At 42.0% G+C, this 27,008-nt stretch overlaps 1 protein-coding gene across 1 annotated transcript in view; it reads right to left on the reverse strand.

Moving 5' to 3' along the window:
• The window catches only part of tenm1 (teneurin transmembrane protein 1), a 179,577-nt gene that overhangs the window by 53,206 nt on the left and 99,363 nt on the right, over positions 1-27,008 (reverse strand). The window contains exons 9-21 of the mRNA XM_034598108.1: positions 26,355-26,456; positions 23,520-23,714; positions 19,918-20,118; positions 18,024-18,209; positions 17,839-17,868; positions 17,453-17,599; positions 12,670-12,904; positions 11,326-11,445; positions 10,976-11,237; positions 8,352-8,637; positions 3,344-3,487; positions 1,229-1,481; positions 435-455 (exon numbers count right to left, since the gene is read on the reverse strand). Of these exons, the coding sequence (XP_034453999.1) occupies positions 435-455; positions 1,229-1,481; positions 3,344-3,487; positions 8,352-8,637; positions 10,976-11,237; positions 11,326-11,445; positions 12,670-12,904; positions 17,453-17,599; positions 17,839-17,868; positions 18,024-18,209; positions 19,918-20,118; positions 23,520-23,714; positions 26,355-26,456 (2,182 nt within the window). The remainder of the gene's footprint in view (positions 1-434; positions 456-1,228; positions 1,482-3,343; positions 3,488-8,351; positions 8,638-10,975; positions 11,238-11,325; positions 11,446-12,669; positions 12,905-17,452; positions 17,600-17,838; positions 17,869-18,023; positions 18,210-19,917; positions 20,119-23,519; positions 23,715-26,354; positions 26,457-27,008) is intronic.

The following is a 27,008-nucleotide window of genomic DNA, read 5'->3' on the forward strand; positions in this document are numbered from 1 at the left end:
CGGACATGGTGTCTAGAGCTCACACCGACCATCCAGGGCTGGGGACAATGTCGAGGCCATACCAGGCCTCGGGCTTTTAGACCAGCTCAGGAAGTGCATGAACCGCTGCATGCGCCAAAACAGAGTCCTGGTAATCCTCTAATACAGGAAATCCTTGACATTTTGGCCGATTTCCAATTTAATATCGCCTAGTGAAATTTAAATGTGGATTTGATAGATCTGACTACAACCTGAGTGTATGAAGTGTTGTGTGTGTGTTTGTGTGTTTGTTGGCAGAGGGGACATCAGGTCAATGCAATTTGCAGCAAACAAACCAAAATAAAATGCTGTGAGATGCTTTACAACATGTCCCGTCTTTGGACTTGACACATTCTTTGCATGTATGTGTTTTCTGTCACGATGTATAAAAGAAGGTGTTAATCACCAGTTCTCACCTGTGCCTGGTGTCGCGGTTCCTGATAACAAGCCACGGAGGAGCATTTTTTAAAAGGAGAAAAGAGAAGGTAAGAACAATCATTTACGATGCTAAAGAGAGTCACTTAGAATTTCATAGGATACAATAAGTCAATTCTCTCCTCATAAAGTGAGATTAAAGTTGATTTAGACGACTTTAAGGTTTCACATTAAATATCAACCTAAATAAGAAGCTATTAAGCATTTTCCTCCCAGAGGACAAGGACATATCAAATACAGACACTGTGAAACCTCCGTCTGAACCAGGAATATTAGTCAGAGATAAGATGATAATAGAGAAGGAGAGAGTAAAGTTACATAAGAAGAACACATTACAGGACAAATGGCTGTGCAATCCCATCGAGATTCCACACCCGAGAAAGTACAGAAATAGAGAACGCAGTGCCTGCAGCGCAGTAGGAGATATCATCGTCTTAATCCATAGGAAAAAAAATATCTTTGTTTCACAGCAAAGACTTTCAGCTTCTCTCACATCCTAAAGAGGTAGATTAGATGTGTTGTTTGAACCTCTCACACTCGGCTTTCTGCGTGGAGACAAACTTCAGAGTTTATTCTGTTGAGATCAAAAAGATCAAAACCATTGATGCCAAGCAGCGCTTATGCCACACGAGCCCATATCAGCTGCGGAAATTTTGTTTAATTGTGCTCAAGTCAATCCAATGCTCACAATCCCACTGCTTCCCACTGTGGGAGATCCTAACCAAGATCACACTCGCCTTATCACATGCGTAGACAACAAGATCAGGACTCTCACTTGAGTTCAAGTATGGTTCTGGTGTATCCGTCTGGGTGGACCCTGCGGACGAAGTTGAAGTCCCCCACATAGAGGGAGCCATCTGGCCCGCTGGCTAGTGCCACGGGGGCAAACAGCATCATGTCCCGGGCGGTGCCGCTGCAGCTCGGCCCACAGGGGACGCTCCGGTAGAAACCGTTCCCCATCACGGTGCTGATGACAGGAGGCTGCTGGGAGAGGAAGACGTTCTCCCCATTTCCCTTGTGAAGGATTCCTTTGGAGAGAGAGGAATGCAATAAATACCTTAAAGGCAGTTATTGCTGTGACTGATGGGATCCTACACGAACACACAATTTTCCGCCAAAGAACAGTTGAGATTATTTCACATGACGGATTTTCTGCATTTTTTTGTTTTGTCTGAGCTGCTCTCACTGCTTTTTAAGTGGGTGGGAAGGGGGTGCCACTCACTTCTCTGCACCAGCTAGTATTTGGCAATGTTTGAATCTAAATGTGATGACAGCTGTTGGACGTTTTGGCTACTGTCAAAACAAATTTGACTGTTAAGTCTCAATAAAGAACAACTGAAACAGTGTTTTTTCTCCTTGATACTTTTATTGTATATTTCCGAAGGCAAATTTAAAGCTACACTGGATTTCTCAGTTGCTGTTTGTAGACATATTATTCAGTGTTTGCTCCTCCTTAAAATTAACAACAAAACACGGTACTACAACGTTTTCATCTCATTGATCCACAGCGGTTACGTTCTTAAGCACAGATAATGGCCCCGGCACATCTGCACAACTCAAGCTGCTGCATTGCTGGATTTTGTGTGATTGCTGAAGTCCACGTTTCTTCATGTCCACTGTGACCTCTCTGCTCTGCATGTGTGTGTGTGTGTGTAGCTCGGCCCTGCCCACATTCAAAGAGACACGCAGACCTGCAGCTCTTTGAACACGCCACAGACAGAGCTGAGGAGAGAGACAGACACAGGGATGATGTATCCTGTTCAATGGTTTTTTTATTGGCTGGGGGCTACACACACACACTGCCCAAAATTGGCAGCCCAGAAATGTCCTGCATACAGGAAAATATGGGGAAAATAATAAAATACAGGCAGAGGGAAGGGTGTCTGCAGGTAAATACACCTCCACACACTGTTAGGGGCTCACACGATTACTCTTATATGAGTCTATACAGTGCTTGTATAATCCTGCGTTGTAAACCTTTAATGTTATGTAAATTTGTTCAGGAGCTTTAATGGAATAAATGGTATTTATTGAGTGGGTTTGTCAATGTAGCCTTGTCACAGGCTTTGCTGTATTTACAACAAGGACTAAAGTGAAAAGTATTTTACTATTCTTGTTATATAATGTTTTACACTTCCAATAATGTTAGATATCATATTTAATGTTGCAGCCTTCTGATGATATTTCCAGGATACACTGTATGTGATTGACTCAAACGAAGATTTCAGTGTTGTATCTATAAATAAATAAAAAACACATAAAAAATGGTCCAGTTCAAACTGAGGTCAAGTATTACTCGTGTTTGGAATCACTAGAGTGCAGCTCTGGTCTCATTTTTCTGTACGAGCCTATCCTAGTCCAAGAGAAAACAAACCACGCCCAACCCAAACCCTCCAGTCCACAGCCCGACGCCAGCTCGATGCAGTGAATGTAAGCTGCACTGAGTTTGTCAAAATAAAACAAATCAAATTTTATTTGTATAGCCCATATTCACAAATAACCATTTGCCTCAGGGATCAACAAGGTGCAACATCCTCTGCCTTTAACCCTGGACCAAAGTGAGGAAAAATCTACTAAAAAACCCTCTTAGCAGGGAAAAAAAACTACAGAAACCTCAGAGAGTCAAGTGAAGGATCTCTCTCTCAGGACAGACAAAAGTGCCTTTACAACATTCATGATAAAACACAGTCTCAATGGGGAGAGATGTATCAACATTTTAAGTATTTATACAAAATAAAAATGTGTGAAAGGGTGTGTTCCTCACACGCACGGTCATTGCTTATTTTCCACGATTGTGGAAGACGTATATTACCCAAATATCATTTAACATTCTACTTGGAACCCGGCCCATTGGGTCCTGATGGTCGACTACCCACAGTCTAGTACTCACCACTGCGTATGTTGAGGGTGTGGTGTTTGTCCAGTGACCAGCCTCCCAGGTTTGAAGGGACCAGTTCAAATCCTTGCATCAGAGCCGTCCTCCTCTCCCAATGGATAACACCAGGACATGACTCGTACTCATAGCCGACCGACACTGTAACACAAAAACACAAGAGGACTTGATGTTACGCACAGTTAGAGCTATATGCCGTAGTGTCCTACAATGGTATGTCAAACGTAATGACTATGTGGTGGTATTTGTACAGAACTTAACAGCAACTTTACACACAAGCGCACAGACACACACACACACACACACACACACACACACAGCCATAGCTCTCAAAACTGTATTGTATTGAGTGGTGAAACAGATGAAAGGCCTGTGGTGAGATCTCATCAGTGTGTGTGTGTGTTTGAGAGAGATCACTGAGAAGTGGAGGCGTAATCAGGAGGAGCCCATCTTCATGAAGGAGCCCTAGAATTAGCTGCTTGGCCTCTTAGTCGTAATGATACGCTGTGCAGCATCCTACTACAGCTAACAACTATCAACAGCCTTTTTTCTTTTTTGGCTTGGCAGGATTAAATGTTTCGACAGTAATTTACCACTTCAGACTTGGAAAACGTTTAAAGGCAGCAGGTGACAAAGCCATAGGGGCCTTAGAAAACATGTAAACACTCAAATGAGTACTTGTCTCATGCTCTTCTACAACACAAACACAGATACACTGCAGAGAGAAATGTATGCAGAGCTTTTCTCAGAGGTGGCAGGTACATTTACTCAAATACTGAAATGGAAATTTTATGGGTTAGCGTACTTTCAACTTTCTATTTTTACTCCACTCTGCTCATTTGAATACTGTGGTTACATATTATTAGCATATGAGTTACTCTAGGACACATTATAGTAGAGATGTTCTGATAACAGCATTGGGAGTGCCTACAATACTAATCAGCGAGTACTCAAATCTGTGTACCGATCTGATACCACATCTTTAAATTATATTAATTTCACCCAAATAAAATGACAATTTTCTTTTCTCAGAAATTGCGTCTTCTATTTAAATGAAATAATTGTTGTGTGTTACTTATTTGTGTTTTATTGAGTTATAACTGTGAAATTAGACAATCAGAGAAGGTCGACAGCATTAATTCTCTGTATGTATTTGTTTTCCACCGGGTTTAAGCTGAGCTAGGCCACACAACAATGATAGCAATCATCACTTCCATACAGGGTTAGTAGCACACCTAAATGCTCTGGTATTGGATCAGTATAATTCTGGGAGGGAAACATTATATCAGAACATCTCATTCTATGGATTAAACTACTCAACACCAGTAGACAACATTAAACTGTAAAAAACAATAATCTTAAATATATTATTCTCATCTGAAATAAGTATAACACATATCGTTTTTATAATTTGCTTATGATACTTCTGTGCCTTAACTTTGGTGAAATCTTTATAAAGTACTTTTCAATCTTACCATATTGTAAAAAGTACTTTTGTGTGTTTACTTTTGTTCTAAACTGGAGGCAGAGGACAGACTTGCAAAGGTCAAAGAAAACATATTATCACCTCATGAAGTTGTTACAGTCGTCTCATTATCAAATAGCAGCCTATTTACACATCCAACAAACACTCTTGTTTTGGTTACCAGATATCTTGCTGTTCCGCAGTTAAATGCTATGTTCACAACTATGATGCTAACATCGTCTGCTGTGTGGTGCTGTGAGATGTGTTGCAGTGGGTTTATCTGAGCTCTTTGTCTGCAGAGAGCTGCCTGCTGTGTTCAGAAGCATCTTTGATGAGCGTTTGTGGGCTGAAGAAACCAAAACAATGAGCTGAAAGAAAAGCAATGCCTGGGAAGAACTGCAGAGTTTGGTGATGTCCCTGTGTGGGCTCATCACTTTGCACGGCCTGTTAAAATCACACTCAGTTTGATGATTTATTTGTATAAAAATATTGATTTGAATGCACCTTTTTGTAAAAGAAAAATCATATCATGTGCACATTTTTAGACTGGTGCCTAGTGGGTGATGCTTTCATTAAAAGTAACTTTTCAATAAAGTCAGAGAGATGCTTTTTTAATATTTTGCCCATATCTGTTTTCAGGTTAATTGTATGAAATACAAAAGCTCTTTATAATGCGCTGCTCTAGGATTTCAATACAGTTAATTTAGGCATATTTCAAAATGATGGCACATATCTTGAATGAAGATATTGATATACTGTACAGGAAGAAGAGCTTGACAAGTCTGACAAAGGAGCTGTAGAAGTAAAGTTGTCGCTGTCAGTCACTGTTGACACTGATCTCGCTAACTCGCTTCGTTGTAAACCAGCGTTGCCTCTGAATTGACGGGCACTCAAGGGGAACTGGGGAGCAAAGTCAGCATAAAGAACAGTGGAGACAGTGGAATGCGTAAGTAGGGGCGCTCGCATTATGCACAAACTCGGGAGATTCCCTTTAACGTGGAGAGAAACTCTCAGCAGGCACACAGGGCCAACTTAAATCTCCTACTCAATGGGTACAATCGATAAGGTGATTGGGGAGGGAGAATAATGGGTAATTTGGGACACTGGGGATTCTGAAGGAGAAAAAGAAATCTCACAGTGTTGGACAAAAGTTCTAAGTCCAGTAACTTGCTCTTAAGTTCATTAAAAAGGCTCATTTGTTTCTATTGTATGTGTCTGAAGCTCGGATAGGCTTGTGATCTTGTACAGAAAATAGGAGTGAGAGCCACTGAGTAACAATATACTGTATATAAAAGAAATGCTTACATAGACACAAAAAGGACTTTTCTACAATAAAAGCATAGGTCACAATATGGGACATATTGTGTAGTTTGTGACCCTTCTATTCACAATGCACATCCCCTTGAAAAACACGTTTCATGACCAGGAAACCAATCCATCCGTATGAAAATGCATCAAAACCAGCCATAAATAAATTGCCGTCAATAGGGACATTGTTCTGTTTTTTAAAATTCTACAATAAACCCGACTATATTTGAGGAACAAGGCTTTTCCAGGACAAAACGGGCAAAGCAATCTCAAAGGGAAAGTGTCAGTGTTTTGAGAACAGCTTCACAACCGAATATTGCTGTAGCTATATTACAAAAAATGTCCCACACCATCAGCACACGTATACACACTGTCTCACAAACAATAAGCGTGCACGCCATAGAACATAAATGCACACTCAATATCTCACAGGTGAAAGCTTTCATTCCCCTCTGCTGAAGCCTCAGGCAATGTGTTCACCCCAGCAAACAGAGCATGATCTCCCTTTCTCCGACTATGGAGAAAGGGAGATCACACACATGGAGGGTGTGTGTAAGCGGTAAGCGCATACACACAATGGTGTGTGTGTGCGTGCATGTGTGTGTGTGCACGTCTTTGTCATAGTGCCAACAAAGCCCAGAGGACAATAAAGGGGAAGGATCGGGGGAGAAATGTGTAGAGAAGAGAGAAAAATGAAGGGCAGAGGAAGACGAGGGGGGAGAGGTAACATCGGCAGATCAGAGTGAAAGGAGGAAATAACAAGTAGGGAGGAGAAGAAAAGAGAGTTTGGGAGAGGACAGAAACATAGGAAAATTATCAGGAGGGTAGAGGAGGACAGGAGATGAGGAAAAGGAGGGCATGGAGGGAGGCGTCTTGGAAAAGCAGGGTAAATAAGAAAACAGGATCATTTGAGTTGAGCAAATGTGAGAGAACTGCTGGGCAGATGAAACGCCGCTTCCGCAGATAAGGAGAGGAGGGTATGGATCAGCAGGAGGGCTAGAGAAGGAGAGATGCAATCTGTGTACGAGACCATACACTCGAGTGGACAAAGCTTCTGGTAGGCCTGCTATATCCCAGTGCTTATTGGAAAGCTCTCTGTCGCAGCGCCCGTCTTTGTCTACAACCTTCCACACAGAAAAGTGGTGCACACAGATAGTGGATACTATACCTCTCAAATTACCTACGGAGAGTTCAACAGTCAAAGCCTTTATAGCATCTTTAAATCGATTGTTATATATCCAGTACGTCTTCTTTGCACAGGTGGGAGAGGACACGGGGGGGGGGGGGACATATGTTTGGAGCATATGCACAGACATGTCTCCACAAAATCAGTTCTGTCCAAATTATCTAGACATTCTTCAGCATCTCCCTGACACTGCAGATGCCTTCAACAGTATGTCTGCAGATCCATGCATCCTGCCATCAACACACCAGGAGTCTTCTCTACTGTCGGTCCTAAAGGTCTCAGAAAGGTGCTCCGCTTCAGTTTTTATTTCCAGACTAAAGAATATTTGACATATGGTGACTATTCTGGTAAATTTGCAGTTGTGAAACCACTATTTAAAAATCTGAACCCAGAGCCCACGATAATTATGTTTTTATAAGAAAATCTCCAATCTTTTCTCAGTGGGAGACTTTCCATTAACAATCGGTTGATACTGAACGGTCAACCGTTACACACCAAGTAACAACCAGGCTTTTGTGCAAAGCAGTCATTCAAATACCTGAGAGTTACTATGGAGAACAATAGCATTTTTCTTGCTGGATTTGAACGTAGACGGTGACTCAGCTGATTGAAACATTTGTATTTCAAAGGGCCTGAGAAGTGGGAGTTCTTTATTCAGTTAAATTTAGCAAGACATTTTACCGTATCCCTCAGGAATTTCACATCTGGAAGCAAAGCTGCACAGGTTCATACTTCCATTGAAAAATTAAGCTTGAATAGTTATGTATTTTGGGAAGCAGTATTTGTTTTCTTGTAGAATAGTTAGATGTTAAAATTGACACCACTCCCAAGTTTGTGCATCGACTGAGAATCTATAGCAAAGAGGTGATTAGCTTTTTTGGTATAAAGACTAGAAAAGGTTTGCTTATACGTGATGTAGGGTGGTCCTTAGTAAAAGTTGAACTTTGGGTGTTAGGATTACAAAAGGAAAGCCCATGTTTTTATGATTTCCCTTACTTAAGATCAAATTTGTAAATGAGGCCCATTGTATTGCATGTCCTACATACCGGTTGCATGAGTGAGGCCCCAGACCTCCTGGCCGTAAACATCCGTCTTGTTCCACACCAGCCTGTGGACCAGGCCAGGCCCTGCAGGATACCACCGCTGGTACAGCCTCCCCTGGACCGACGCACGGACGTGCACCTTGGACAGACCTCCCAGTGGGGAGACGGGGGATGACGGGGAAGGAGGTGTGAGGAGGATTCGCAGCAGAGAGAGGTAGCCTGCAGCACGGGTGCTCAAATAGTTGAGCTTTACAAAGCCTCCAGGAATTGAAACTTCTTCCTGCACAGCCTGGGGAGAACGAGATGTAGAGTGGAGTGAGAAACACAGCAGAGAATAATTAAAGACAGACAAAAAGTAAGGAAGGTGTTTTATCATTGCTTTGCATTTGTTAACACAATAATGCTGACAGGATAAGTGCTACTGACAGGTACACAAAGAAATAGCTTGCACAGAAATTTGCAACAGGTACTCAAAATAGACGTTAGTCATAGTATAATAATAATCATAAAAAATCTAAAACCTTTCCATTTGTTTAGTAAAGAATAACTTCTAGATTAACTTCTAATAACATGTTATCAATTAGTCAACAGAGAGAACATTGAAAAGTAACTTAACAGCAAACTAAGAATTGATTTGAAATGCTTCTAAAATGTATGTATGTTGAATATTTTGTGTTTTTAAATTAAATAAATCTTTGGGCTTAGGGAAATAGGGAATAGCAGGCTCTTTACTATTTTCTTACATTTTATAGACAGAGAAATGTACCTTTTAAGTGACAGATAAATTAAGAAATCATTAGCTGTCACCATATTCAAATCAATGAATGAAATAAATTCAGAAGGGGAGAAAATGTACAAACATTATATACCTTACACACTAGCAAATAAAACACCACATTCATTTTTCTAATAAGCGATTAATAATCTGCTGGAGGAAACATTAATCTCTCTCTCTATAATATTTCTGATGGAGAACATCTGATTTAATTTTCAGTCAATGATCACCTTGAATCAAATTTTCTATTCGACGATGAGACATTTTCAGCAGAAGTCTAAAAGCTTATTAAGGTTTATTAACCCAGGTGAGCACAGTGGGTGGCGCTGAGCTCGCTGTGAACACTGAGTACTGTTCTTTGTGTCTGTGCGCTCGCTGCCTCTCGGGACAAAGGTGTTATTTGTCATGAGGATGAAATGTTCCTTCATTTTAACGATCTGTTCATTCCAATCATCTGATTTGGTAAAACGCGGCTGAACTTTGCAGTGCAGATGATGTGTTGTGGAAATGAATAATGCGAACAAATAAAAACTATTACTTCCCTCTGCCACAATAGGACAATGTGGACCATATCACATATTGGATGTGACATTTTCTGCAATCCATCATGTATCCAGGTAACAAGAAAACAACTTTCTGTGTGCGGAGAATTTAAGGTGGAGGAATAAGATCAAGGTGGACACTGTAAAAAAAATCCTTGGAGGCACATTAAAATAAATAAATATATAATCACCAGCCTGACCTCCAGACCTGACTTTGAGACACCTAATTTGCTTTTGTGGCGTACGAGTACATGGATTGAGCCCAAATTTGCATTTTGCTCATTTTCCTTTAGCTCCGTACATATTTGATGCAAATAAATTTGCAAAATCCCATGAGAGCAGGTTGGTTTGTTGCTGAGCTGTTACAAATGGAGTCGGACCATCACTCTTACTGACTGACATGTGTACACATTAAAGTGTGTGTTGTTACAGTTCATACATGTTCTTAGCCATATTCAGGCTTTTAGTAGCCCAGCACTTTGGTTTACGACAAATTGCGAATAATAATAATTTCGATGGTCAATCTTTCAATCAATACTTTTCAGTTGAAGTTTGTTATGCTCCAAAACGTATCCTCATGTGGAGGTGCTGTCAAAGGCTTCTATGACCCAGACTTTGACAGCCTGGCAGAGATATTCCTTGCTAAAGCTTTTGGGCAAACCTCGCTCTTCTAACCGAAATGAGAGGAGGCCAAAGGCGGAGGTGAGAGCTCCCTCCTGACCGGTCATTTGTGAGCATGTTTCTGGTCTACTGCTTGTCTCGCGCCAAGTCTTCAAGCAAGGGTTAGCCGCTGTAAGATGTCGCGATGTTTCATGCTAGCTCATGAGTTGCAGAAGTTGTATATTGTAGCTTTAAATAGATAGAATGTTCATGAAATCCTCCTTTAAGTGGCATCCAGTGTTATGTTTTGGTCTAACAGTCTAAAACCCATAGATATTTTGTTCCAAATTTGTGTACAAACAGTGACGCCATGTTACCTAAAGATGCGATAAACATAATGGGAGGTGTTTTTTTTTTGCATATGATTGTCTGTACAGATTGCAGGTTAACGTGAACTGCCGGTCTTGTGGCGTTTGCTTTTTTCGTTGCAGATGAAATGAATGTATTGGAAACCCCTGTGTTTTTGCATGAAGAATACAATGAACAACGGGGGAGGGTGAAAAGAAAGAAGAAAAATACCACCTACAAGGCAAGTAATTACAAATTACTTAGAATAACAAGCTGGTGAAGTGTTTTCACCCCTCTCTTGTGAAAGATTAAATCTGAAGTGTCCAGCAGAGCCGTATTAAGTTGAACAAAGAGAACAGTACCTGTAGCTCAGGTACTGCTGGTCCCTTCTCTGCACATGCTCTGGTGTATCTGGGAAGAGGGTAGGGCAGGACCAGTGGGTAGGGACTCAAAACACTCCTGATGTCACACTTAGGAGTTTGAGCTTCCTCCCTGGACATGGTCACCTGATCCAGTACAAGAAAGTTGTTGTTTGGCGTCCAGATTGTACGTGTTTGTGGGAGGAAGGGTGGACGCTGGAACATCAGCGTCAAAGACATTGCGCCCAAGGTGACCAAGTCGAAACTATAAAGTAAAGTGAGAATAAAAGAGCGTAAGACTGGAGAAGGACAAGAAAAACAGACAAATGTCTGTTTTGTGTTTGTGTGTTTACCTTCCGTCCTGTCGACTAATAGTGTAACCATACTCTGGATGCTGAGGGAAGGTGATGTTGACACCAACCAGAGGAGAGCCATCCTGCAACACGATGCTACCTCGGATCACTGCTACCCGACTGGCAAAACAGAGAGAAAGAAGCGAGAGGGCATGAGAGGAAGAAAAGCAGCACAGAGAGGACGGGATGACAGCTTTAGAATGATGGAGAACATAATCATTGTTTGAAGAGAAAGGAATATTGTGATGTGTTCGGCAAACAACCTTGTGCATGAAGAAAAAGCAACTGCATTTATTCTGCTCGGTACAATTCCTTTCCTTAGCACAGAAAAATATGCCAGAGATTGCTAGGATACAAGGACCATAAATATAGCTTCACCCACAGTAAAACCTTTCAACAGCCTGTCATGTTAAAAACAAAACTTCCACAACATGTTTATATTACAGTGAGAGTGGTACCTGCAGCAAAAAGGGCTGTTGTTTTTTTACATAGCCCTTAAACTATCAGTCACATCTTTGCTATTTTGAAATATTCGTCTCGATTTTGCACATATAGTGTGAAATTCCTTACTAAAGCTGGAATAGCTGAGCTGGCCAAATAAAGAGAGATTTAGACAAGTGCGCACACACACTCACTGATGGAGGCTCTGTTACTCCAGAGGAGGGATAAATGAAGGATAGTGAGGTTTCTCCAGGTGGCTGCGTTTGCCCGTTTGTTACTCCTATCCTGAAAGCTGCAATCGATTTTCCCCCTCTAAAAAAACCCGGCCACATAATTAATTTATTTGTTTATTCCACAAGTGAACCAGGGAGAAAAAAAATGCACTTTGTCATTTTTTTCACTAAGGCATCAGTTCTTGTTTTCCCAACTGAACTTTCTAGGTCATCATCGTGCCTGCAAGATGTATTTCCTGTTAAGAAGGCAGTGAGAGGCCAATGAAACATTTATGGTGACACCTTTACGACTGGTATAACTGAATGACACATTAAGCATTAATATGTAACAAACAAGTACTCGGTTGTAGCCTACAGCTTCAGCCTGACACTGATACTGGACCAGAATACAGTGCTGTGTGACTGCTGATCTCCAGGGAAACACAGATCACTAAGATGTGGGAAAAGGCATGTGAACACGGAGAAAGCCCCATTCACACGAAAACACACTCTCATTAAGGAACGAACAGGCGATAAATGACTAAACGCATTAATAAAGATGCATTTTCCTAATTATCCACTACTTAAACACACAGTGCAGTGGCACAACTGAGGACAACTCAAGGATACAGACACACACAACAAATACATGAAGGTATTCAGACACACCAAAGGTAGACAATACGCATACCTGGTATCAAAGGGCACGTCTCCAGGGAGAGTGTGTGTAGCTGCCTTGCCAAGGAGGAAGCGTATGTGGCGGTAGAAGCTGTGTGTGTGTGTGCTGGTGGGTGATGGGGGTGTCACGGGAGTCAGCGGGCTCTGCTGCAACAGGGCCAAGGGGTCGGCGGAGCCGTGACACAGGGGGTCAGAGCCACAGCTCAGCTGCTCGCAGCAATCGGGGTCTACGCAGTCCACCAGGCCATCTGAAATGGAGAAGGAGATAAAAAAGCACAAAATGAAACCAAATAAAACAAAATACACATTTAGACACAATACCATATGATGAATTGTTTATGGAAAGCTTGAATTAAGTTAATAAAGGCAAGACATTAACTTCAGCTGTGCTGCTGGCAGACGAAAAACTCTACTATAGTGATCTTATCTACACCAATGAACTGCACATGTATCATCATTATCACGGGTATCAATCAAATGAGATTCATTAGGGGCTATCAGTGTACAATCATAGCTTCTATTGCCATAAATCAGTCTTGAATTACTGGCAATATTTGAATGCAATCCATAAAAGTCCAGTGTAAACAATGAGTCATGGATACACAACCAAAGCGGCAAAAGGTAAAAGGAGCCATGCAGGCTGGCATTTGTGTTTCCTATTTCAAGCCTGTTTCTGAAAAGGCAGGAAACACTGCTGACATTTAAATGCATCTGACCACAGTGCAGAGAACTAAAGGCCAACAATATTCTATTATAACCTGCAGAGGAAGAAAGGTACAATGGTTGATTTCCATAAGATTTCCTACTTCAACTTAGAAGTACTTGAATTTATAATATCATTTCAGTAAACGAAAACACATTATGTAGCTTATTAGGCACACATGGCTGTTAAAGATTACATACAGAGAAGCACAGTGGATATGTCGATTTTGAATTCATATAAATATGAATGTGCATGTAATTGCACTGCCTAGTGTGCAGAATGAATGCAGGTTTTTTTTCCCCGAAAGGAAGAACAATACACGCGCTCCTCTCTCCCATCCAGGCGGAATAATTGAAACTCTCTCTTCAAAGTTCCTCTTTATTCTCTGATTATTTGTGATAGCATCTTTCCATCTCTGTCTATCTTCAGAGACAAAAAGATTGCTCCGAGAGAAGGCTATGAGAGCCTACATTCTATCTGCCAATTAAGGAGGATGAGGCTGAATTGTGTGGTAGAAAATGATGGTTTTTGAGAATCTGTGCACAGAGGTGGAAGGATAGAAAGATAAGAGGAGTGTAAACGGTCTCCATGAGGCTTTGTTCCTGAGTTGCTCTGTAGCATAATCACACCTAAACTACACCATTTGTTACCTACAGTACAAACACATGGGGAAGTTCATCAATATTCATACTGCATTACAATACCACATACCGTTATGCCATAAAGTATGTATATACTTTCCCTTTCCTTTTTACATGTTATATATTATGCCCGTTCCTCCATCCACCCAGTTACCACCTCGACCGCTACAACCTCTACCTCAACCTATTCATACGGAGAGGAAGAAAGGGCTAGTCCAGCATTTCAATAGTGGATGACTCATGGGACGTGGCCATATCAAAAGCAGCACAGATATCTTTACCTCCAAAAACGGAAGTACTACAATAAAACTCAACAGCACCTTTCTGTTACACCTTCAATGCTTTCTCAGGGAATAATTTGACATTTTGAAAAATACGATTCTTTGCTCTCTTGCCCAGAGTTAGATGAGAAAAATTTATAGATCTCTCATATCTCTCCATTCGGGATAAAGGCTACAGCCAGCAGCCAGGTACCTTAGCTTAGCAAAAAGACACAGTTCAGCTTTGTCCAAAGGTAAAAAAAACTGCAGCAACTCTACAGCTTTTTTCAAAAACAACAATTTGAGGATTTACATGCGCAGTGCCTTCAACAGAACAGTGGTGACAGGACTCCATGCTGTTAATGCATCTCATACTGATTGGAATAGTATCAATATTCCCATCCATCTCTCAGCAATAAAGCAATTATGGATACTTTAAATTACACAGCTACAGTTTGTACTGCCTGCTTTCAGTTGTAGTGTTTTGGAAGAGTTCATTAATTGGATTAATTGGATTAAATGGTAAATGATTTGTATTTATATAGAAGCATTGCTAGTCCTGATGACCTCTCAAAGTGCTTTACAATATACTTTTTGCCATTCATCCATTCACTCACACATCCAGTGCACCAAAGTGCAGCATTTTCTCCATCACACATCCCTCACACACTGCCTGAACAGCTGTCAGAGGCAATTGAGGGTTCAGCGTCTTGCCCAAGGACACTTTACCAAATGGAATGGAACCACCGACTCTCTGCATAGGGGCGACGAGCTCTGCATCCTGAGTCACCCTGATTAAGGAACTGTCCTTTTTATTTTATTTAATGTAAAAAATTGATGTTTGAACAAACTTATGGTCATTTAAAATTATTAATGGAAATGAAGATTAAAGTCATGTGATGAATGTGCTTGTAGAGATGTAAATGTACGTTTTTCCCTATAGCATCATATAGCATCATTATAATCATTCTAAACGGCAAAGATGAAAGACAAATTAGCAACAGAATAAAATCAGAACAATGAAAGAGAAAGTAATCCATTGATTCAATACAGAAATCATTGGTGCCTACAATGTTGGCCGGCTACGGTCCCGCTATGACTCAGACAGTCCCTTTCCTCAGCCACTATTTTATAGTCCACAAGACATTTTTTACGACATGGCTCTGAGGTTATAATCCAGAGGAAGGGTCTGTAATTCACGTTTTGAGAGACTTCCTGCACTGTTGTGGAACGACACATGCACCATATGTTTCCCTTAGGACGTTTTTTTAGCAGCGGTGCTGTTGGTTGAGCTTCCAGGAGTACACAAATTACATTTTGTGTGTCAGTGGAGGAAAACTTTAAAAACGCTGTTAGAATTGTTATAGACAGGTTGTTCATGTTCGACTCCTCTCGTGTTAACTTGCTGAGATTTCGGCGGAAACAACACAAACTGGGGCAAACAATGTAAAGACAAATAAGACCACTTTTGGAGTCATTCTGGCGTCAATAGGGTGCTGGTATAATAGGCCCATGCTTAAAAGTGTTGTGTTTCACTTCCCTTAAAACTGGTACAAGCAACATATTTTATCTTCTGTGCACAAACATGCACAAATTGAAACAGTTTTATTCACATCCTGATGACATGGGGGAGCCAACCTCAGAGAAGTGCAATGCTTGCACAATGTTTGGTACAATTCACCAGAGATGTCAGTAACTTGGTGCACTTCCTTCTGTTTAATTAAATCTGTGATGTGAGTAATTCATATGAAATGTGCACTTATTATGGCAGTGAGTGGAATAGGCTGTGCACTAGGGTTAATGAGTAACCTAACAGGATTAGCTGGCAACATTTAGCTTAGCATGTCAAAATCACTTAGCCATGGACATTTGGAAACATTCACTTTGTTCAAGTGAAGTCTTGTGATGTAGCTCTGTCAGTTCAGTAAAGACAACTCACGTCTGAAATGTTTATCGCAGCAGCAGAACATAGTTTCTTAATCACTTCATATGTGATTATATTGATATAATGGGGAGTGATGAGCAAATACATTTAACCCCTGGCGGAGCATACCGGGGCAGCAGAGGCATTGATAAGCAAAGGGAGAGATGGGAAATCTTTGCAGCTTAAATAGAGCTCCAATTTTGGAGTGCGTGTATGTTAGAGGACTGCAGGGAGTGAGGCATGTCACATGAATAGAGCAGCGCTGCTCGAGTTGACTGCCTGAGCTGGCTCGCAAGCATCGCTCCATTTAAGTAAGATGGTGGGTCTATCTTGGTGCTTGTTTTTCTGTAACGTGATTAGAACAGTTGCTGCACACACACTTGCAAACATCCCATGCTCAACTGTTAAACAGTGACATAGCTGTGTGTGTGTGTGTTTGTGTAGAGTCCCCTTCATTTCATACTGGACCCTACTAGTATAGAAAGTGCATGGAGATATTCGTGAACATTAATGGACCATGTGGAACTTCAGCAGGAGCTTTCAGGGGAAACGCAGTGCAGACAAGAAAACTTTCCCCCAAACAATAACGACACTATCTTGTTTCCAATGATGGATTACGGCACCGGCTTCACAGGCATGCCCATAATGGGTGTTTGATGGAGTTTCGAAGTAAATTGGCACAGTTGAAAGTAATGTAATATTGCAACATATGTGTTATGTATTGGAGAAGAGCTGAAGATGTAAGTGAAAGAGTGAAGAGATGATTGTAATGAGCAGAGCCCCTGTTCCTGCAGAAAACGTTCCTTTCTTGTCTCTGCACACGAGGATAGAAGACACAGCAACGAGGCTGAGTGACACGCACTGTACCGCTCATCTGTCACCACACACCTCATAACCAAAGAAGCAGTGCCGTTTGCTGTGCTTAAACTTTTGAAAATTTCTCTGAGTGCCTTTTATCCTAGCAGGTGGTATGCATATTAGACATTTAGCTGTGACAAGAGGAAAAAGTGACACTTGCACGTACACACACGCACGCATGCACACACACACACACTAATACATATTCAGTAAAATAATGACTAGCCGGACTCTACAGGAGTGGGACACAGAGAAATGAGGGGGAGGAAGAACGAGGCAGAGTTTTTTGGCAGGAGGAACAGGAGGAGAAGTAACTGAAAGGAATGGACTATCTGCCAGAGAGACAGAAGTGAAAGAGGTAAGAAAAGAGAAAAAGAGGTAGAAAATGATAGATGATGCTACAATGTCACCTCCGTCGTTGTCTGTTCCATCACTGCAGTCAGTTTCCATGACAACGCTGCATCCAGGCCCACTCCATCCAGCCTGGCAGACGCAACGCCAGCCGCTCTGCTCCAGGGTACAGCGCCCATGCCCGCTGCACAACCCTGGACAGCCGTCTGACAAGGTGTGTCCCAAATCCAAAAGTGCACACAAACACACACACACACACACACACACACACACACACACACACACACACACACACACACACACACACACACACACACACACACACACACACACACACACACACACACACACACACACACACACACACAAAAACACACACTTTTTAGCATGAGCATGTTGGAGCAAGCACAATTTGAAATTTAAATCCTAAATAAAGATAAATTACCTTTCACCACTACATCCAAATCATGAGTAACTACGGGTGGAGCACGGTGAGAGTTGAGTGAGAAAAAGAAGTTGTAAAGGAAAGTTATTCACAACAGACAAATCTTTTTCATCCCATGAATCATAGTAATCAAAATATCACAAGGAATAATTAAACACCCCCACAAGAATCAACAGACAACTCACCAATGTTACAGTGTTCTCCCTCCCAGCCAGGCTGGCAGATGCAGGTCCCGTCGTGGCACTGGCCGTGTTCTTCGCAGCGAGGGTGGCACGCTCTCTGGTCGCACGCGGCGCCAACCCAGCCCTCCTCACACTGGCACCGGCCCTCCGAACAAACACCATGGCTGCCACACGGCACCGGGCACAACTCTGTCGAACAGGTGGGTGGGTATATACGTGAGAATAGAGCGCGGAAAGTGTGAGAGGAAGAGAGAATGAGAGGGAGGGGAACAGATGGAGGCATTGAGCGAAAAGAAAAGAAAATGTAAAAAAGAGGCACAGGGGACATGGAGGGAGGGAGAGAGGTTTCAAATTCAGATCTGGGGGTGAGCCATTGGGTTTAGGTGAGAGAAAAAGACAAGTGATAGAAGAGGATAACCTCAGAGACTTGAAAAAAAGTGCACTTTCTCACAATACGCAATCTTCCCACCTCTAATAGCTGAGCTCCCTGAAGGAGGAGAAGAGTGAATAGACTCATAATAACAGCCAAATGATTCGTATTTGCACTGCATATTTAAACTACAGGGACTCCAATTCAGCTCGATTATTCTTTTCTGACATTTTGATCAGATTTGGCGAGTATGTTAATAACCCTCCTTCTCTTCATCTCTCCATCTTTGTCTCTGTCAGATCTCTCTTCTCTGTATCTCTTTCCCTCCCTTTCACTTGCAAGATCCCTTTAAAAGGGTTCTTTTTGGTCTATTTTTTCTGTAAACCCTTCACCATCTAACACATTCTCTCTCTCTCTCTCTCTCTCTCTCTCTCTCTCTCTCTCTCTCTCTCTCTCTCTCTCTCTCTCTCTCTGCAGAAGCAAAGCCTCATCCATCAGTAAAGAGAGCAAAGTGCTGGAGGCACACAAAGACTACTTATCCAGCTGCAGTAAAAAGTTATTTCAATTTAAATATACATGGCATGGAGAGGGAGGAAAAAGTGGATTAAAGTTGGAGAGTTTTCAGCTCTCCATTAGAATTACATTAGCTTAGCTATGCTTCAACAAGACCAGGATGTAGAATTGCTGGGTCCTTTTGATTAAAAGCCCGGCAGGTAGAGAGAGCATATCTCAGATATTCAGCCACGGTCTATCATTATCATGGGATATATCACTATAATATGGCATGCATATACACCTGAGAGTGGGAGCTAATGCCAACCACCTTCAAATCATCAGTGTGCATAGAAAAGCAGATCCAAAGCCAGAACTGAGTTAGGGAGGTGGGAACAGAGAAAGTCAGTTTTACAATGGCTATTTTCCCCCCTGTCAGCTTACACTGCAAGGACAAGGACACTTTTCTCACTGTGGGCTGCAGAGTCCTGCACTTTATAATTTAGACACTACAGTGCGCATGCTTTACTTGTCTTCTACAATGACTAGCTCAGTGTTTTCTCTAAAAATCTGTGTAGAATTGCTCTCTTTTATAAAAGGATAATTTTACTAAGGACAAACATGAGGAGTTTTAAAACGGTATTTAACAACCACACACTAATTCATATTTAGCGCACAGGTAACAACCAAGCTGAATGTTCCTCAGAGGAACATTACAACAAAATTAAAATAGAGATTTCTCTTTACTTTTTTTCTTTATTTAGCTGAAGGGAAAGTGTGCGTGCATAAGTGTGTGTGTCACAGTATAAATGCACAGTAAAGTGAGTGCTAGTTGGTGGGGTGAGACGGGTGGGGGAGAGAGTCACGAGGGGAAATGTCATTTACAAACAGCATGAGGGGAATGCAATATTTCTCCCTCGTGTCTATCAAATCCCCAGGAAACAGTATCTGCCAAGACCAAAGTGTGCAACAAGAACACTGGCACACTAGTGATGTTGCAGTTGCAGATTTTGAACAGTAATCCACAGGTCGTACCGGTGTAGCAGTCCGGTCCCGTCCAGTTGGGCTGGCAGGCGCAGCTGTCTGACTCGGGGAGATAGGTGCCATGTCCCGAACACTGCTCCTGACAGGCTGGCAGCTGGTCATCACAGCTCACTCCTGCCCAGCCCGCTGAGCACACGCACTCGCCGCGCACGCACACGCCGTGCCCGCCACACTGAGGGTCTATGCAGTCCACTGTGCAGAGAGAAAGAGAGAGAGGACGAGAGGAGAGGCAAGAGTGAGTCAAAGGTGAGGGGAGGGAGCGCAAGGGTGGGGTGGGCAGCTGCGAACGGGTGGGGTGCGGGTGCTGCGGGGTGGGGTTGCGGGGTTGGGGAGGGTGCTGTCTCATTATAATCATCAGTTCAGCGAGTATGAAAGCAGTGTTCTTTGCATCCCATCCAGGAGTTAACCACCCTAGCTACAATCCCTGTATCTGTTCCACAACATTACACTTCATAGGACACTTAGATCTGAGGCTTTGATAAGGGGTGAAATGGGTTGATTTGTGTGTGTGTGTGTGTGTGTGTGTGTGTGTGCAGGCCTCATGGTGGTCTGCACTACACTGTGTTGGTGTGTGTAATTACAGCCCTGAGCACCGAGCCAAAGCTCAGCGTAGTTGGGCTCGGCTCAGCTCAGCTCCGCTCCGCCCCGCCGCTCAAGGTCAAACACCTGACTTGGTCCCTACAGGCCTGGATACTGGAGACGACAGCAGGCCGGTCTTCAGGACAGCTGTCCCGTCAGGTTACGTTCAAGTGTAACATCGTAACTGTTTAAACAACATGGCTGTGTTTGTTTTCACTAATTTATTAGGTGGGTTTACAATGGACACTTGCAAGTAAATGATTTGATCAAGACAACAAATCATTTGCGCTGTTGTCATAAGAACCCTGGACTATTGTAGATTATTTGGCCTAGTTTGCACTCACTATATTAAAACATATATTTAGTTTTATTATATTTTATAACTTATGTCTTGTATGTAACAAATAAACTATTCATGAGCATGAAATATAGTTAAGTTGCTTCAAAAGGTCATACAAGTGGCCGTGCAGTCTACATATAGGACAGCTGTTATGGAAAAGCAGACCTAGTATATGGCTGACAATGGTCAATGTGGGATTTAGGAAGAATAGTCCAATTAGCATATTCATGATGTCATTGCGTCACATTTGCAGTCTGCCTAGTGTCAGCCAGTTTCAGCCCTTTATGTGTTTACTTCTCTCCCACTCTCTGAGCTCACATATGCAGTATTTTAATACGTGCTTTTCTGTTTGTGTTGTCAGGCAACAGGTATAAAACAGCAACTGAATGGTCATGAACTACACTGTCCATGGTCACCAGCAGTCACTTCTAAACCCTTTCAGAGCTCCTGCCCTGTACTGCAAGTATCCTGATTTTATAAACGACAAAATCACCGTGAGTTAAAGATAACAGCTGTGATGTGATTTTGTCTGTATTCACATGCAAAACTCGAAAGGCATCACTCCGCCAAGGCTGGGCTAAGAAAGTCACTCAGAAACAAAGTTCGACCATGGAACTGGAATTTTCATGTTGTCAGTCTGTATGTTTTAACACCACACAATGATTTGAATAGAGAGGTGTTCTCCAGAGAGCGACCTAACAGAGCCACACTGAACATGCTCTGCTTTATCCTGGCACCAAATTTACTGATATTTAAAATTTAAATGAGCAATGTTCATAGATATTGTTATTCCTTTGTATTTTTTTCTTCTTGTTTCTCTCTGGATGGAACGTGTTTTGAGTTCTTGCAACCAGTCTTCCCACAATGCTTTGGGTGATGTTCACAGAAAGGATAATGTTGCCCTGCAGTCAGTGAATTAGCTGCGCACCGCCTGTGCTCTGTTTTTTGCAGCCCACATTTGTTTATGTTTTGGGGAATTTGCAGCATGAAAAAACATGCTGTATTGGCTATTGGCGGTCCTTGCCTGTACTTTAACAAGTCTTTAGCTTTTGCCACCGCACACAAAATTTGATGTGAAATGATTTTTAGGTAAGATCTAAAGTTGTAAGGAATGTGTTTTTTTAAATAAAATTTCAAGGTGGATTTATGGACATTTATCCTCCACGAGCATCTGCTGCTATCCCATTAAATTGAAAGTTCTGCATTGATTTGCTCAGCCCCACCATGTATCGCTCTCTCTCTCTCTCTCTCTCTCTCTCTCTCTCTCTCTCTCTCTCTTCTCTCTCTTCTCTCTCTTCTCTCTCCCCTCTCTCTCTCTTTCTCTCTCACACACACATACATTGATAATGGAGCCGTCTGTCATAGTCAGACTGGCTAGAAACAACAACACATTTTGTCTTTGCAAACAGCAATGATGTACGTGTTTATTTGCATATAGAGCGGGGACGTGAGATTCTTTCAGAAGTGGTCAGAGGAGACGCATTCTAAAACAAAACTCTTTCTAAGTGTGAACTGAGCTGACCTCTTTAAATCAGATCACTCAAGACACATGTAAATACCAGGTTTGAACAGGTCCTATATATCAACAAATTTTGAAAAAACTAATGGCATGAAAAATCCAGGTCCAGGCACTCATATGTGTTTTGCTTGAATCCAATTGTTGCAAACTGCATTAATTAGGCTCTATTAAAAATACTTAGAATTAACACTGCATTTATTGATCACTGGCCACTAGAGAGGCAATTAAACAAACAGAACACACTACAACACTCTAACACAATGTTTCCCAAATAATTCAATTGATTTATGGTGGAAGCTGGCTATCATTCACAGTAAGGTCAGGTCGGATTGCCTGCTGAGAACTGTTTACTTGTCGCAGCAACGTGCAAAGCGAAGGTGGTATCTACCAACGTTATTTCAAATTTTGACTGCCTTGAGATAATGGTAAAAACTTCATGGATGTTTTGTTTTGTTTCTCTTGTAAGAGCAAACAAGCAACAGAGATCTTTGAAGTTATTATGAGAAGTGTTAAGAATGGATTATTGTGAGACTGTTGCGGGGTCTAGGTAATGGATGGGAAACACTGGCTAACAACGCTTATTTATACAAAACACTCACAGTATCATCATCAGTACCCATAGTGACTTGTGTTTCTGCCAATTTGATGAAATTAAGTCCAATTTCCATTGTATTTTGGTTCTGTGGATTATCTGGCTCTTTAGCCATCATATGTTCAACTATGTTCAATTGTTTCTGACTGTATGTGCCTGCCATTTGGTGCTGAGTGGGCTTAAAACAGCTGCCTGCTACAGCTGCAAAGTGGGTGGATGAGCTGGTAAGAAAACCAAAACGATGAAGCAAAATATACATACACATACTATAACTCAAAATCCACTTAACCAGGGTATCTGTGAACTGTTTGAAATGCTTTGTGGAACTGACAGGATATGCAGACTGGGATGATAATTCTCTGAGGGTCAATCACCACGAAGGACCTCTTTCAAATGTGTAATCTGATCCATTGTCAAATGTCACAACAAAATGATTGATAAGCACAGCCTTAAATATAACCAAAAACATATCAGTGCTTCAATTGAATGTGTATAGATGGAGTAGTCTTTGGTGTGCAGATGTGACAGTGAGAGGTGTGTGCCTCTGCTGAAAAATGTCTTACCTTGTTCACAGTTCGCCCCTTTGTAGGCGGGACTGCATATGCAGATTCCCTGGATGCAGGAGCCATGGTTGGAGCAGGTGGGGTCGATACACTGACCTTCCTCCACATTACACTCTGCCCCCTTCCACCCCGCGAGACAGACACACCTTCCTTTCTCATATACGCCGTTGCCGCTGCACAACACGGGGCACGAGTCTGCAACAGGACAAACATAGATTACACCCACGCACTCAGTGGAACACACATGCAAACACACATACACAGTGGTGCAGTATATTAGCCGGGAGACTGCAGTAACCTACTGTGAGTGGGGCTACGCTCTCTTATCTCAGCTACAGCGCGGATTCAGCAAATCCTCAAGCAGCCTCTGTCTCCCTCTTTCTCTCTCTCTCTCTTTCTCACGCACACATGCACGGACATACATACACACTCCCCAGCTTATCCCTCACGCTGTTTCAATTTACTCAAGCACCACCTGAGCCTGGCTACCACGGCAACCCAGGAATTGTAGAAAATCCCCCCAATGTCACCTCATTCGCTCTGAACAGGCCGTGAAAACAATCGTGAAAACTGAAGATTAGGAAAGAGAGCATTAGGGGTTTATAGAATGAGGGTGGAAAGCAGAGCTATCTCCACGCAGAGATGGAGAGCTGTGTGGCTAATGTAATGACAGCCAGGTAAAATAAAGTCCATGAGTGTCTGATGACGCCCTGACAGTTATACCCCCCACCCCCTCCCTCCCTCCATTGCAGCCGGGGGAGCTGTGGCAGCTTGAGACTTCAAATGCACCAGAAAGATGATCCAGAACCAATGCCTTTTTTCGCTGGGATAATATAAAATGAAGGCCCGGTGCAGTCATGCGTGTGGGCATGTGTTTGTTTGATCCTTTGTTAAATCTAACACTCTGTGCCAAGGAAATGAAGAAAGAAAATGAGGGGGAAAAAAATGAGAGGAAGGAATGAATAAATGATGAGCGTAAATAAATCATAGGATGTGATATCACATCACCTGTTTTTACACAATGAGACAGATGCAACTACAGTCGTATTACAAAGGAAAGAGAGAGCGAGAGAGAGAATGAGAAACAGGCAGAGGAAAAGAGCATGCACGATGAAGAGTGGCAGAGTAAAACCAATAGAGAAAAGAGACGGAAAGCTCATTAATTTCAGTTTCTTCCACTCTGCTAATTTTCAGGCTCTGTTAAAGTTGCTATCTCAAAAACTTCCTGCAGATTTTTTACATTAAAAGTTTACTAGAAATGATAGGGGGTGCCCGTTGAGCCACTAGAAGGCTTTTAATGTGAAACCTCCCTGCAGGAAGTGGTGAATTTCAATGTCTAAAGTTAAACAGTGTCTGCAAAATCAAAGAGAGACTGAAGATGCTTACGCTTCTTCTGCTGACGAAGAGAAACACAGAGCAGAGCAGAGTTGAATATATAGTATTCTGAACCCTGAAGTTTTTGCACACTTTGTTTCGTGGATTACATTTTAAATGGGAAAAGGCCACTTTTGCTCATTAATATACACTTAGTAACTCAGTATGACAAAGTGAAACATGTATTAAAAATCAAAAGCAGAAATCTTTTATCTACAAAAATACTACACCCTTAATTCAGTACTTTGTACAAGCTCCTCTGGCAGCAATTACAGCTTTGAGTCCTCTGGGGTAAGTCTCTACAAGCTTTGAACACCTGGATTTGGGAAGTTTATCCCATTCTCACTGGCAGATCCTCTCAAACTGTCGGGTTGGATTGCAAGTGCCTTAACCGTCTCTCCACAGAAACTCTCCAGGGTTTAAGGCCGGGTTACTCAAGGACAGTCAGACACTTGTCCCACAGATGCTCCAGCATTGTCTTGGCTTTATGCTTGGCTTATACCTCTCTGTATTTGGTTGCTTTTATTCTTCCCATAACATGTCGCTACCACCGCAATGCTTCACCATAGTAATGGTATGTGGCAGGTGATGATCAGTGTCTGGTGTTCACCAGACATAATGTTTGGAGTTATCTTGCAAAGAGGTCAATTTCTGTCAAATTACAGCAGATAATCTTTCTCCTCGTCCTCTCAAAGTCCTTTAAATGTTGGATGGTGAACTCCAAGCAGTCTTTTTATGTACCTTTTACTCAAGTGGCTTCTGTATCCACTCTACCATAAAGGCCTGATTGATGGAGAGCTGCTGAGATCATTGCCCACAGGTTCTCCCATCTCTGCAGAGGACTTCTGAATCTCTGTTAGAGGGAAGTTGGGTTCTTGGTGACATGTCGGCGGCCTCTCATGTTCAGTTACTTTGTTTGGCCAGACTGCCAACTCTCGGAGTGGTGGTGGTTGCACACACCCTCTATTTTTCAAAGATTGAGGCCATTGTCCTCCTGGGAAGACTCTGAGCTTTAGAAATGGTTTTAAACCTTGGATTTAACGGGTTGTTTGTTATCCTAACATGCAGTGTGAACTGTGGATAACCTTTCTAAACTGTATGCAATCAGTTCAGCTTGCCACAGGTGCACTCTGTTCGAGACCCAAGTTCTAGACACGTCTCAAGGACAATTTAAGTTAATATCTGCTAGTGCACCGAATGTTTAGTAATCCATTGCTGAAATAGTCCCCTTCAAATTAACCTTTTGCTCCGGCTTCAGTATTTTTTGCTAAAACAACAGTAGCCAGCTATTTTGGAAAATTAAAAAGACTTTCAATTTTATTTTTAATATTTTCAGAAAGAATAACAGCTGGAGAGACTTTGGGCAGAGTGTTGTAGACAGAGGTTGAACAAATTGACTTTTGGGGAATTTGTTGAAAGTTAGAAAAAAATCTGAATTAACATCCATCAAGTATTTCTCACCTTTGGCACAGTCAGGACCCAAGAATCCAGCGAAGCAGTGGCAGTGTCCAGCCACACACTCTCCATTTCCATTACAGTCTGTGGAGCAACCATCCATTGAGTCTGCATAAGCACAGAAATAAAGGGCAGAGAAAAAAAAAAACTTGAACATATTCCACATTTAACTACATAAACTGGCATAGCTCTCTGTTATTGAATGAGGGATCTGATAAGCAATGGATGGTTCCCCAGACACAGGGGCTGTATTAGATTAGTCTGATCCAGCTGCTATCACTCTCTGGGGAATGGCCAAGCACTCACTTACACTCAGTAGCACTAAGCACATTATACTGCATTACAGGTTGGAAACACACTGCGTGCAAATTTACAAACATCAAGGCTTAATATACAAACTGTTTACAAGGGCACAGTTTGGAACGAAATTGAACAACATAAAATCTGACATTGTGAGTGCACAAGTTAGTGGAGAATGGGCAATGCTGTGTCGCTACAGTAGCTACATTCTCAGCATGGAGAAGATCAATGCATTGCTTGTTCCCACTAGCACTTTGTCTCATCTGAATCTGTTTGTTTCATCATATCCTTCTGCAGGCTATAACTGTTTCATCATATTCCTCCATCGGACTTCAATTAGCTGCTTTCTTTTTACCTGTC

This window comes from Hippoglossus hippoglossus, chromosome 10 (genome assembly GCF_009819705.1).
Source record: "Hippoglossus hippoglossus isolate fHipHip1 chromosome 10, fHipHip1.pri, whole genome shotgun sequence".
NCBI classification, from domain to species: domain Eukaryota; kingdom Metazoa; phylum Chordata; class Actinopteri; order Pleuronectiformes; family Pleuronectidae; genus Hippoglossus; species Hippoglossus hippoglossus.